The following is a 14,558-nucleotide window of genomic DNA, read 5'->3' on the forward strand; positions in this document are numbered from 1 at the left end:
GTTGTATTGTACCTTTCTCTAGCAGGATCAAAATTTCCTGCATAAGGAGCGGATCTGGAGTTTTCAATGAGCTGTTCCCCGGTGGATGATCCTGGGGCGTTTTTAGAAAAGGAAGGGAGTTTCCCTGGGCTACCGTTTCCAGTGCCCAAGCACGTGAAGTAATTCCACTCAATTCTTTTAGATGCTGTGAGAAATCTGCCTCCCACTGGGATCTTGTGGTTTAAGGCCTCAGAGAGGATTTGAGGCAGCTGAAGCAGCGGCTGAGTGCAAAGCTGCTGCTGCTTGGGCTGATTTAGCACCCCTCCCTCGTCGAATCTTCTTTGTCCCCTATGGCTGGCTTGTCCTCTCCCGCTTCCAAATGAGGTAGAAACGAAAGGACTTACCCCTCCAAGATGATATGCCGGACTATGAATGTTGAGGGTGTCTAATAGCAGCACTAAGAGATTTAGCTGCTGCTTTTGAGGTCTGTAGCCTTTCCAGACTTTCATCAGCCTTTCTACCAAACAGTCTCGAGTCGTCAAAAGGCATATTCAGCAATTTAGATTGCACGTCCGGTGCAAATCGAGACTTCCTCAGCCACGAAAATCTGCACAGCACGGTGCTAGTCGCTAGTAACTAATACTGTCTGCAGCATCCAGACCTGACTGGAGGCACTCACACATTGCCTCCTTACCATCCTTGATTATAGCCAGGAAGCCATCTCTGTCTTCCCCTTGGGGGGATGTGGTCAGCCACCGTTGCTGCACAATCCCACAGGATGAACCAAAATGAAGTTAAGGCACAAGTGGCATTTTCCGATTTCAAGGCCATGCTACCGGCAGTAAATACTTTCCGTGCCCAAACGTCCACCCATTTATCTTCACTGTCTGTAGGAATGGTAGGGAAAGCAGATTGTTTTGTGGACTTGGCTGCTTGGATCACCAAACTTTCCACAGTGGGGTGCTTGGTTAAGTAGTCTGGGCCACTGCTTGATGGTCTGTATTTCTTGGGTAAGTTCTTATTAACCACAGAAAGAGAATATTGGGTTTCCCAGTTTGTTGTGATGCTTTTTTGCAAAGCAATCCGGAAGGGTAAAATGGGATCCCTCTGTGGACCTTGGTCTAAAATGTCAGTTAAGTCATCCTGTTGAAAAGGCGAAGCAGGTTTAGCCCATCCCAAATATTCTACGGCTTTAATTGCCTATATGAGCTATTAGCTTGATCTGCAGGATCCTGCTTTCCAAATTCTAGCCCTGGAGATGTATCTACCCCGCTGGCTGATTGTAGTTCTCATAAAGATCTTAAGTCTAAATTAATCTGAAATAAACTCAATTTGCACATTTGGAGTGCCGTATTGAAGATCAAAAGGTGTTTGTTTATCATCAGATGGTTCCAGTTTCATACATTGAAGAAAGAGATTTGAAGAAATATTTCTGCGATAGTGGCTTATAAGATTTCTCTTGTGTTGTCTTCAATGGTTCTGAAAATGTCTTCGAAGTAGGGCTCGAGGCCAATGGCTTGGAAGTATTCAACTTAGGTGTCAATGGCTTTAACATGGGTGTCGAACTTTCCGACGTCGAGGGCGTTGATGGAATCGATTTTGTTTTCGTTGAAGTTGTCTTTGACAAAATCCTCGAAGGGCTGAACTCTTGACATGTCGAGGTCCTCAACGCCTTTTTTTACTCTTTCGAGGCTTTGAAGGCTCTTGATGTTCATCAGGTTTGTGTCCCAGACTTGAGGGTGCATAGGGTTTTGCCTTACACTTCCCCTAGTCGTCTTTACGCAGAGCAACTGGTCTTTCTTCCATTCTTTAGTAGGGGCTTCTCTCTCAAAGATTTTCATGATTTCCCTCCGAAAATCTTCCCATTTTGCTTGGGAGTCGGATTTAGTTGGGCAAGTTATTCTCTCAAGTGAGGAGTCACTCGATGGAGAAGGAGACCTATGATGTCTTTTCTTCGACTTCTTGGAAGATGAAGAATGATACGAACGACTTCTCCATCGAGATTTCATACATCTTTTTCAATGAGGAGAATCTCTCGACTCATCGGAGTACATTTTTTGGGACAGAAAGGGATTTAGGAATTCTATCCACTGGCAATTATAACTTTACAATCTCTCAGAGTCTTGTCAGTCATCGATTGACAGGATTTGCACTCCTTCGTACAATACTCCGTGCCGAGGCACCAAAGGCAAATGTGGTGGGGGCCAGTGATGGACATCTCCGACCCACAATCTTGCCATTTCTTAAAACCCGTTTGGGTGTCGATGGAGTCGACGGTGAAGTCATGACGTTTTTTATTCAACAAACCGAAGCGTGCCGTAAAACGGAACTGAAGCCAATGGGCCCTGCGCGTGCTACATATAATGCATATGATGTCGACCATCGGACGGAGGCCTTCGAGGGACATCGAGTCATCTGTCGAGAATTTTGCTTTCCGAAGCAGCTGAAGCTGGAAGATAATTATCAAATAGTGAATACGTGGCAGGACACAATCCATTCGAAAAAATTGTTTGCAAGTTGGCAAACAAATAATTTTCCTCTTGGAGAATGAGACTAATTCTTCACATCTGCGTTTCTCCTCAATAGGACATGTTGCCCCTGACTCTTGAAGTTCCATCAGCACCATTAGGAAACCAAACACATTGGGCAGAAGGAATTTCAAGGACTGGAGTGAGAATCGCTTCAGGGTCTACAGTTTTGGACACATGAAATTTAAATAAAGGACATGGTGCCTCATTATGAGTGTGGCTGTCTGAACACAAGGGTGCCTATAAGCTTACCGGCAGCCTTGTTTCCGGACTGCCAAACTCTGAGTCTGTCTGCCGGTTCCACTGCACTCAACAGGTCTGACCCATGGTGGGGGTGGGACCGTACTGGGGGGCGGCCATCATAGTACCCCCTGACACATAGGTTGGGTTGGTGTACCCTTCTCCTGGCTATGTTGCTAGCGGGTATACCCCCTTTTTCGTCACCCCTTTTCCCCCTGCTTCCTCTGTACTCGTCTTCTTGTCACTATCCAGTGTCATCCCACCTTCAGTCGGGACCTCTACTTCTTCAAACATTCTACAGAGGTCCAATATTTCCCACCTACTCTGTAATTTTCTCCCCTATACTTTGCTGTCAAGTAGGTAGACATATGGTCCAGGGCACATCTGTCAAGCGATCCTCGTTCAAGCCAGGAGTGGGGCATTCCCTCCCCTTTAGTCTCAGGCATCCATTGGTTGTGATACTTTCTGATTTTCTCACAATACAGGGGCAGGGCTTTACATATATGGTCTAGGGGTGTGTTTGTCCACATAGTTGCGTCTGGGGAGGTATCTTGTGTCAGGGTTATGCTTGTACAGCTGTACCACAATTTAAGTATGTTCAATATCAGTTAAAATGTATGGCCCTTAATAGTGTCTTTATTATGAGTCAGCGCTGTCAAAAATGTCATAACACACAAAAAAACATCAATTCACTTTTCCCCTCCCACGTTCCCCACTATAGCTTCTTCATTCACTCCGTACACGCTTCCCTGATGCACTCGCACACGTCACACAAGCCCCTCCTGGGCCTCCTGTGTGCACATAAAAATATAATAACAAAATAAACAAGCTTAAATAACAACCACTATTATTCCCAAGCTCTTTAATTATAAAGAGCCCCTATATTTCTTTTTGTATTTATCTCTCACACTGGCCGGGACAGTATAACATGCACCACCCTCTCCCATTACTCGGTGAGGCTCCCATATTACTTTTTCCTTATCATTAATATTCCTTAGAAAATAAATGAACAAAATTAGCCATAAAAACATCAACAATCAGGAAACCAAAATACACTCTTGCTTTCTTTCATGGGTATCAGGCAGGTAGTTGGGGCAAGCTGGGTGGAGGCTTGGCAGGCCTCGCATAGGCACACAAAGAACCCATAACAAATCCCTCCTTTCATTCCTTCCTATTGTTTGTAGTAACTTCCTGGTTACCACTTCCTGTTGCCACACAGGAAGTGCATGATAACTCATGAGCTCTCTATTGTTTGGGTGTGGCTGGGTATATAAGCCACACCCAAGATTCTTCCAGTGCTTCGTGTTGCTTACTGTGAGCTGTATCAGCAACACACTTGCCGTGCTCTGGATAAGCCAGCATCTGCTTACCTGCTCCGGATCATCCTGTTTCTGCTTACCTGCTCTGGATCATCCTGCTTCTGCTTAGCTGCTCCGGATCATCCTACTTCTGCTTACCCGCTCTGGATCATTCAGCTTCAGCTTACCTGGTTCTTACTCTATGCTGCAGCTATCTCCAGTCAAGAGGGACTTCTACACCGGCACCTGTAAGAACAAAGAAGAACAGCGTTAATACGCGCACATCAGTAACACTGCGCATACTCACCGAAACTTCCCGCGACGCTGGAATCCAGGTTAGTTGCTCTAGCGCACAAACCCCTGTAAGAAAGAAGAGACATTATTCATTGCGCTCGCTCCAATAACGCGGACACTTATTTCACTGCACTCTCTCCCTCTACACGGTGCATACTTACCAAAAGCCTCCGTGAAAACTTACCTAACCACCAAGTCTCCAGTAGCACTGAACCCGGACTCAAGGCACTAATACCACATAATTTCTCCTGCAAGGGAAAGGGAGAGACATTACCAGGTGTTGTGTATTGTTCACATTATTAGATTAAGAATTAGCCAAGATGCGGAACGTCTTATCTATCGTTTATTCATCGCCATACTGACGAAAACATCCCCCCAACATTCTAGAGCCCCCACATCAACATTCTATTGTTCTTCAATCCATCTAACTAATAATATGTAACACACAACACCAGGCGCGCTCGAATTGAAGGTGCTGCGCAAACCTATAGGCAGCTACCTTCTATATGCAGCGCTACTCACCCACAAAAATACTGGCAAACAAAGACAATACGGACAATTTTGGACACTCAGCATTCTCCGCGCAACGTTCACTTGTGGGAAGGACCTTCTAGCCAGTGAAGAAACTGGCACCTTGCACTCTCGGCCTCGCTGTGAAGGCATAAAACAGCATTTGGCATCTGAACTCAGCCTACAGACATTGGCACCAATCACATGAGTGAATTGCGCCCCTGCAAATGCAGGATGGAGTGCACACCCTACTAAAGATCAAAGTAAGCCCATACGGGGACATCACAGCACACAGTAAAGAGAAGGGAAGGGCCCAGGGGAATTGGGTGAATTCAGGTCTGAGTGTACAAGTTGTATTTGACAGGTATTCCTCCGTGTGAAACAGGGGAAGTGAAGGCTCGGGTTCAAGGGAGGCTCATCCATCGCTCCTGCAGAGACACAGGTGAGTGTGATACTTTCATCCAGCGCGTGTTCACCCATTTCACACTGCTCTACACTCCCAACTCTACTTTGTTATCCCTTGCAGGCTATACTCACGTGTTCACATTCTTCCAAAAGCCTTGTTTCGCAGGGGATCCACAACAGGCCTGGGCGTCTCCCTTAGGCCGTACCCCGCTTCAACGAGCAGGTGGGAATTCTGCAAAGACGGCACCCGCAAGGGTCACTCAGCGTACAGGTCTTGGGGCTGGTCAACATAGGAGGGCACGGCCCTTTCGGAGAGGCCACCTGGATACCTCTGTAAGTACGGGGATAATGGAATGTTGTAAGGGTCACCTTTTTACGCACACTCCAGAATAAAGACAACCCACTAGGGAACTAGGCCAGGAGATAGCGTTGCAAGGATAACAAGGTTTAATAGTACAGAATACAAATATCAGCAAAGGACTCTGCTGCTTGCGAGCGCTCTGACTCGTCCTGCAACAAACAAGGGCTTAAAAACACAAAAAACATAATTATATACAGTACTAATTGGTGCCCCTGATTGGAGGCACCCTACACATGGGCCTGCTCCATGGGGTAGGCCGGAATGTAATTGGTTGGTTCTTTCCCGTCGATCAAGATACACCTGGGTCAGCTGGGCTCATCCTCGCGGTGTAAGGTCAGGGCACACATTACTACATTGTTTCATTCTAAACTAAACATGCTAAGCCTGGTTACTATATCATTGTGGCAGGCACCTGGGCGGTACGGGAAATGGTGCCAGGGAGAAAGGAAGCTAAAATACAGTCGCGCTGACGCACACATTCAGGGTTTTGTTGATACCGCAGTTCCTGCGCTCAAAGTCTCCAACCAGGGTTTTGATCTTTAATGTATCCCTCCCTGTACCTTGTGTTACAAGGGATGTGTTTTCATGCTTGAGGAAATACAGCCACGCATGCTTGTATCTTCTGCGGACCCTTGATTTGTGTTGGAACAGGGGGATCATCTGCTTATCGGGGACAGCAAAGGTGAGCTGGACGGGTCAGTGGTGTGGGGCTCGCTCCGGGCTGGCTGGGTGGTGGTTAGAGGTTTACTGGCAGTTTTGTGGATATGAATGGGCGCAGTCCGGAGCCCAGTGTTGTCTCACGCTCTTGGAAGGTGCATTCCTTTGGAAGAAACTAAATATACGCAACACTGGAGTGACACAGGGGAAGTGAACTTCCGTGGGAAAGGAGCTCTGCCGATCCTTTCCGTTCTACTGAAATTCGGGCCTAGTGAGCTGGGTTCATGAACAGCGCAATTATAAAAGCTCCTACTGTTGTGGGTCTAATACAAAATGGAGTCATGTGCTACGTGTTTTCGAGTGCCACACATTTGCTGTAGGCGCTACAGCGCCTCTAAACGGTGTTTAATATTGCGGATTACTCCCCCTTATACATTACATCACCTCATATGGTGTTCGCCTTACCTGAAAGTGCGTGGGGGGTGGGACAGACTAATTTCCATCCGAGCATTGGCAAAAGGGATGCGCCCCCTTCGAAGAGGCGGGTTGAGAAGGAGATTAGATGTTTTTACTGGACAGGAAAGATCGCACAATAAATACATATGAAGTAAAAAAAAATGTAACTATTATTTGATACCCTTATCATACAGTCACTGCCATTCTAAACGCTACTTCTACTAAGCTTTGTGCACCTTTCTCACTTCTAAGTGACTTGCAGGTGCTAGTATACTGACCCTGTTCTTTCTACTAGTTGCGATGAATAATAAAGTTCTATGTGCTTTTCTCAGAAGTGTTATGTGGGTGCTGATATACCGATTCTTGCTGCTTCTATCAGCTTTGCCAGTCCATCTTTGACTAGCAGTTAAAATGACGTTTATGTGTTTTTCTAGTGTTTTTCTTAACTCAAACCATATATTCTGTGTTTTCCTGCTATCATATGAGGTGTTCAGTGATTGATTTGCTTATTTTACTGATATATGAACAGAACATTGACCAGAGTACAGCAAACATATGTATGGTACTGCGATCATTTGGCAAGATACTTCCCATTTTACGTCAAGTATCTTTATTATATGGCAAAATAGTTCCATCTTAAATGTCCTAATACTATCCCCTTTCCTTAAATTCCTTTAGCTTTGTTTTTATACCAGGGAGAGATATGTGCAAGCATAGATACAAAATAGTCTTATGTTGCCCAGAACACTTGGCCTCAACGGCCTCCTGTACAAGACACAGTGAACAGTTTGCGTGGGGAGATCTTTCTTTCTGCACACACAGGACCATGCTGCGTTAGTATGTGATAGTGCTCATGTGTTTAGCTTACCAGAGGGAGGAATCCACCCCCACTCTTCAAAGCTTCTTCAAAGAGATGCAGCATCCTCTGAAATTTCTTATCAGTGTACTCAAAGCGATCTCCAAAAACGATGGAGCAGATAACATTGCTCACTGCATTATTTATAAGAAAATGTGGGTCAAAAGGATTTCCTGTGAAGATACAATTGAGACACAAGTTATTCATTTGGTAAATGCATAGAAAATGTAGAGCTTGACATACCAAAAAACATCACAGAAAAAGTATTAGAGATTAAAATCCAAACACATCTTGTTTTAAAAAAGTAATCTGGATCTAGACCTCTCAGCATTATGGTCACAAAAAAGATCATAAATCGTACTTTTTTCCAGGGTGAGGCTGCCGTGGTTGTTCTCTTGTACGGAAGCGCCACCTCTGATGTGGTGGGTTACTAGATTTTGATGTGGTGGTTTACTAGATTTTACTTTCCAGACTCTCAGAAGTGGCATGAATAAATCTTTAGTGGCAATGAAATGATTCATATCCTTCCTTGAAAGAGGAAATGCGGTGCAACTGAGTACCCATTCCCCTCCAGGCCTCAACCCCTCTCATGCAGCATGCATGCTGGGACATACCTTTTATTTGGCATATTTAACATTTATTTGAGACATGTAACAAATGTCACTATCTGGCTTTTTGGGTAGAGGGTGGGATGGCAATGAGGTTGTTTACCACTACCAGCTCTGTGATGTTGGACCCCAGGGAACTCTGGGGAGGATACCCTGACACAGCCTACTTTGTTTGACAGGGGCTGGTCCCATTGGGGCACCAGTTACACCAAAGCCATTGAGGCAGACCCCAGACAAACACTAGGCTCACCCATCCACCTGAGAACCTGTGGTCCTGTTGCCCTGAGAGTCTCCCCTTTGGAGTTGCTAGGGACCCTCCAACTCCCATGAGATATACAGGCAGGGGAGTATCTAACACCTAAGCTGCACCAGCAGAAATGCCAAAAGGGAAAGGTTTAGCCTTTTCAAGTGATATAACAAATATGTATATAAGAACACTACAACAAGAGAGAGACTCACTGTGTGTCCTGTTTCGCTAGTATTCTGCGTTTGGAGTTGTTAAGGACCATCCACCTCCTATGAGATGTCAGGGTAGGGGAGTGTCTAACACCAAGGCTGCACTAGCAAAGATGCTAAAAGGGGAAGGCTTATCCTTTTCAACTTTAATAACCAATATGTATGTGAGAACACTAAAATGGAAGGAGGACTGGCTATGTGTCAACCAACCTGCTTCCACCACTGAAATCGCAGCAAGAAGGAACTGCATCAAGAGGCACTCTTTTTGATCCTCCACAGAGAATTGACTGATACAGAGCATAACCAGAGAGCTCTGCAGAAACAATGCAGGTTCATACAACAGCTGAATTGACCAGCTTTCTTGAAAGCTTGGGCCACGTATATGTGCACCTAGAGGTAGTGAAGAGTATGTAGTAGAGAGCCTGGCAGCCTGAAAAAGACAACAAATCCAAGTTGCACTACAATTAAAGAGGATTGGTGCTCAGGGATGTGGCCAAGTCCCTGTATAGGTCAGTAGCTGGGGGAAGGATACAGGGATGTCAGTGATTGAGGAAGGATACAGAATGCTTGAGTTGCTGGTAGATGGAGGAGTGGGGGTAGCAAAGCAGGAAGGTACAGACTGTAGAGAAGTGGCTATGAGAAGTGTGTAAAGTAAAGACTAAGAAGGAGGTGGTGAATAAGGACAGCAGGGGGAATGTGGGGAATGAAGAGGAGTTGGTAACTAATAACAGCAGGAGCAAAAGATGGAGAATGGAGAGAATGTGGTGAATAGGAAATGCAGTAGGAGAACGTCAAAAAGTGGTAGATTTAAGAGAGAAGAGGAGGTGTATCTTTGAGGAGCAAAAGGAGCGTGGAAGTAACATCGGGTAGAAGAAACACATTGAGAGGAAAGATATTCATGAGGAAGTTGAAGGCAAAACCGGTGGAGAGCATTTGAAATAGTAAGAGAGTACTGGCAAGTGTGAGGAGGTGAGTTGAGGAGTAGGGGAAAGAGGCACACAGTTAGTGAGAGTAGAGTTAAGAAGGGGTGGAGGTAGGAACACCTGGTGTAGTGACAAGGAGGCATGGTGATTTTATAACTCAGCGAATAGGTAGATAATGATGGGGCACTGGGGCTTAGAGCAACAAGTCTGGTTCAAAGAGAAGACAACCAGTCTCCAGCTCTAGAAGTGTGTGTCTTATTAGCCTACAGTGAACTGTTTGGGGCCAGCGGCCACATGACCCTAGTAAGTCTCAGTCATCTGGGAAATCCACAGAGTCAAGTACTTTGTGGAAACTATGAGGTTCAGCCTCGCGTGCGCCACACATTGGATCCAGGGATCAGGCAAAGGGGTCTCCCCAAGAGCAGAGGAAGAAAAGAGGAATACCTGACAGAACAGAAAGAAAAGTCATGAAGTGTGGGGACATGTAAACCCTCTAGATTGAAAGTGCCTAAGAGATTTGCTTGTGATGGTATTTCCCCATCTTTGGGCTGAGAACTGGAAAGCCAGACTGGATTTTGAGAATGTATTAAAACCAGGGACTTCTGTTACCCATGAGACTTCTTTTTGGTATTAGATTTTAAATGGTGACAGGCTTTGCATTTTGTTAAGGTAGCCTACTCGTGTTTAATGAATAGGGAGGGGAGGCAAGATAAGAAATCTGGGACAATCATAATTAAGTTAACCCTGATATCCCCTTATAAAAGCCTTGCTAATATTTTATTTCCAAGCCTGTCTGATTTTGATCCCACTCAGCTTTGTGACAGTGGTATTAAAAGTGGGACAGACCAGGTCAGACTGTGCGGGCCAAAGCACTGCCTGGATCATCAATACTTGCCCACTGGATCCATGCTTCTAAGTTTCATTGAGGCAGGGAAGGAACCTACCCACAAAGCTCTCTCTGCCCCCTGAAAAAAACAGTCTCCATGCCTTCAGTTCTAGTGTCCCTTTGGCTTTCTCTTGTCAGTGTTCCACAGCAATAATTCAGCGAGTGACGATAACCTCTAGCAACACCACCTCAAAGAGTGATGTTCAACAGCCTTTGGGCATACTGCGGAGAACAAAGAGGAGAAGGGTTACTCCGGTCCCATACAACCTCTTGGAAGAAGGAAAGCCACGAGAGAACACTGGAACCTCTGAAACAGTAGATATATACTGAGCAAAACCTGTAACCAAAACCCTGGAGTTCCCTTCAGCAAGCTGGATCCATCGAAGGAAGTTACCATAACGGTCTGGACTTTTGATCATCTTCACTTGCCTACAACAAAGGAGTAGGAGCTCCCATCATCACTGCTGGAGCAGTGCCTCCCTTGAGGAGGAGAAGCAGGAGCTTTCCTTCCATCAAGGTAAGCCCCAGGAGCCAGCGGACCGCATCGTTTACCCGCTGACCTTCTTTGCTGAAAGTGTGTTCTAATTGAGCACCGACGATCGCTGCATCTACTGCCTGCCGCATATTCAACTTCCAGGCACTGTGTTCGTATCCCACGCTGCACTTCTATTGTGCTCCCATACTGGGCTGCACATGTTCAACACTCCAAGATGGATGCCTAGTTGGCCTAGGCTCCGCTCCACGCTTCGCTCCCACCCTGATCCACCGACCACTGCCATTGGTCAGCACTGCCTAGAAGGCAGCCAATCGCCCACCGGGAGGCACAAGCCGGCCATTTTCACGAAGGCCATGAACCAAGGCCAAATCCTGTCCTAGTCTGTCCATTGCCGACCCTGCCTCCTGCCAGGAACTTTGCACCCCTAAGACTTGCTGCCACCGGATGACGCTATTATAAGGTACTGTGACACTAAACGTTTGTTCCTCACTGCCTGCACAATTATCATCTATGCGCTAGTCTCGACATTGTTGTGCCAGCCCCATGCCCCAATCTTCATGTTATTACAGTGCCTTCCTGCTATTGCTGAGCCCTTGGACGTTTAGTTGCAACAGCTTCTTCAATGTTAAGTCACTTCATGATCGGGCGTCTCGTAAGCCTTCCGCATTGTTTACCTACATACTGGTAGTGCTTTAATTGTCCTTACACCAATTATGAGTTGCTACATGTATACACCAACCTGCCTTGTGAACATGGCATTAGCCTATATCTGCCTTACTACTACATGTGACTGCTTAGCCTACACCTGCCTCTCTACTTGAATGTCGCATTAGCCTCACTTTTTAGTGCTGCATAGGCTGCTTTAACATTACTACTGAGTGTTGCAGTTGCCAGTGGCCAGTTGCATTCTGACACCAGCCTATATGTGTAATTGTTTCCAGTCTGATACTAGCCCTTATGTGCAATTGATTCTAGCCTGCTACTAGCCTATATGTGCAATTGATTGTAGTCTGCCACTAGCCTATATATGCAATTGATTCTAGCCTCCTACTAGCCCATATGTGCAATTGATTCTAGCCTGCTACTAGCCTATATGTGCAATTGATTCTAGCCTGCTACTATCCTATATGTGCAATTGATTCTAGTCTGCCACTAGCCTATATGTGCAATTGATTCTAGCCTGCTACTAGCCCAGATGTGCATTTGATTCTAGCCTGATACTAGCCCAGATGTGCATTTGACTCTAGCCTGCTACTAGCCTACATTTGCAATTGATTCCAGATCCAGTCTGATACTAGCCCATTTGTGCAATTGCTCTAATCTGACACTAGCCTACATGTGTAATTGATCCTAGCCTGATACTAGCCTATATGTGCAATTGATTCCAGATCTAGTCTGATACTAGCCATATGTGCAATTTGATTCTAGCCTGACACTCGTCCTTATGTGCAACTGATCCAGTCTGATACTAGTCTAGATACATTGGCGCAGCCTACTGAATATATTTGACAACCAGAGGACCCAACCCTTAGTACTCATACTTAGTTTCATAGCCATTATGGCTCTGGCCACCCCCCTAACATGCCCTCCTCAGGACAGAATTATGAGCCTCAGATCCAGACTGTCCCGTCTATATGAACCTAAAAATACCAACACAAACAACCGAACATTGATGCCCAATCCTAATAACCGAATCCTTCACAAGCAGTTACTAAAAATTCTGCGAGCCCCAATAAATTGGCAACCAAACCTCCATCCAATCCCACAACTAAGGGCACATTGACTCTATCTGAAACACTCATTAATGCCAGATCTCTGGTGGCCCATGCTACTGAAATTGCTGACATCCTACACAATGAGAATCTAGACCTACTAGCCTTAACTGAAACCTGGCTCCATGAGGCAGCAGGATCAGCCCTTATGGTGGCGATACATGATAGCTATCACATACTCAGAGTAGACAGGCCTAACTCTAGTGGCAGTGGCCTAGCCATTATCTCTAAAACTAACCTTCCCATCAGACTTGCCTCCTCACCTCCATGTCCGTCATGTGAGGTGCTCACGGCTAAACTTCTTCTATCTAACAAATGCACATTAACTATCTACCTGGTATACAGACCCCCTGGCCCACTCAGAACCTTTGAGGAGGACCTAACTAACCTCTTAGCCAACAATACTAAAGACCACTCACAAACTCTGCTGCTGGGGGACTTTAACCTTGGCTTCAACAAGGTCGGCAACAAACATGCTCAATCTATAGCCGCGCTCCTCAAAGACCATGGACCTTTACAAAAAGTCCTCTCCCCAACCCATATCAAAGGTAGGACCCTCGATTGGGTGGCCGATTTGAACTGTAACATTACTATTACAGATAATGCACCGCAATCATGGACTGACCATCACCTTATTTCTTTCTCAGCCAGGCTTGACCTCCTTAGTCCCAAAACTATTGACATGGCACCTCCACTCCCCACCAGAAGTAAAAAGGATACTACAGCAGAAAAATGACTCCCTCACCTCCTCCCATCTCTTAACAGCGCTATCAATAATGTTGACCCTAAATCCTTAGTTGAGATTTTTAATAATGCCATGACCAAGGCCTTGGACACTATTGCCCCGCTAAAAATGTGCAAAACCAAACAGAAATCTCCCCTCAATGCATGGTTCACGCCTCAACTTAAAGAATTAAGATTACAGAAAAGAAAGCTACAAGCTATTTGGCGCCACTCCCCTACCACCGGCAACAATGCTAAATTAACTGAACTCTCCAAACACTACAAAAAAAACAAATCAATACCAAAAAGAATATATTCAATGAGAGAATTGCAAAGGCCGGATCCAACACCAAGGAACTTTTTACCATCCTTTGTGAAATGGAATCCCCAACTCCGCTGGCAGACACTGTCCCAACGGGCAAACCATGGTGCATGGTGCACTGCAATTCAAAATGCCCTCTCGAATAAAATTACATCGCTCCATCAGAAAATAGCGTTTAAAAAGGCCTCAGTGCCTTCCTCAGAGCAACAACCATCCCTCAGACTGGGAGCAATACGACAACACCATTTACATTCGAAGAAATCTCCATCCTTGACACGGAGAAAATCACCCTCTCTCTAAAACCATCAAATTGCAAGGGTGACTGCTGCACTGCCCAAATGATAAAGGACGCTGCTCGAGATTTAGCCCTGTTTATCTCCAAGTTTATTAATGCATCCTTTAAAACAAATACAGTGCCCAATAACCTCAAAGAATCCTGGGTCCTTCCCCTGCTCAAAAAACAAACGCTAGACCCTACCATCCCCACCAACTATAGACGCATTACCACTGTACCCTTTCTACTCAAAATTATTGACAGTGTAGCCTATATTCAAATTTGGGAATACCTAGAAGCTAATCATCTACTAGGATCACGACAGTCTGGCTTCCGCCCACTTCACGGAACAGAAACTGTCTTGCTAAACCTTAAGACCCAAATTGACGAGTTGAAGGACAATGGACAAACAGCTATGGTACTTCTCCTGGACCTTTCTGCAGCTTTCGACCTAGTGGATCATGCAATCCTATGCAACCACCTTAGGTCGGCGGCTCACTTTTCAGTGGAAGCC

The 14,558-nt window shown here is 45.6% G+C and overlaps 1 protein-coding gene across 2 annotated transcripts in view; it reads right to left on the reverse strand.

Moving 5' to 3' along the window:
• Window positions 1–14,558, reverse strand: part of LOC138581423 (cytochrome P450 2D17-like) — a 669,998-nt gene that overhangs the window by 369,432 nt on the left and 286,008 nt on the right. For both annotated transcript variants that reach the window (XM_069652740.1, XM_069652739.1), the window contains exon 4: window positions 7,597–7,757. In XM_069652740.1, the coding sequence (XP_069508841.1) occupies window positions 7,597–7,757 (161 nt within the window). The remainder of the gene's footprint in view (window positions 1–7,596; window positions 7,758–14,558) is intronic.

This window comes from Ambystoma mexicanum, chromosome 3p, assembly GCF_040938575.1.
Source record: "Ambystoma mexicanum isolate Mex_15411 chromosome 3p, UKY_AmexF1_1, whole genome shotgun sequence".
Lineage (NCBI taxonomy): Eukaryota > Metazoa > Chordata > Amphibia > Caudata > Ambystomatidae > Ambystoma > Ambystoma mexicanum.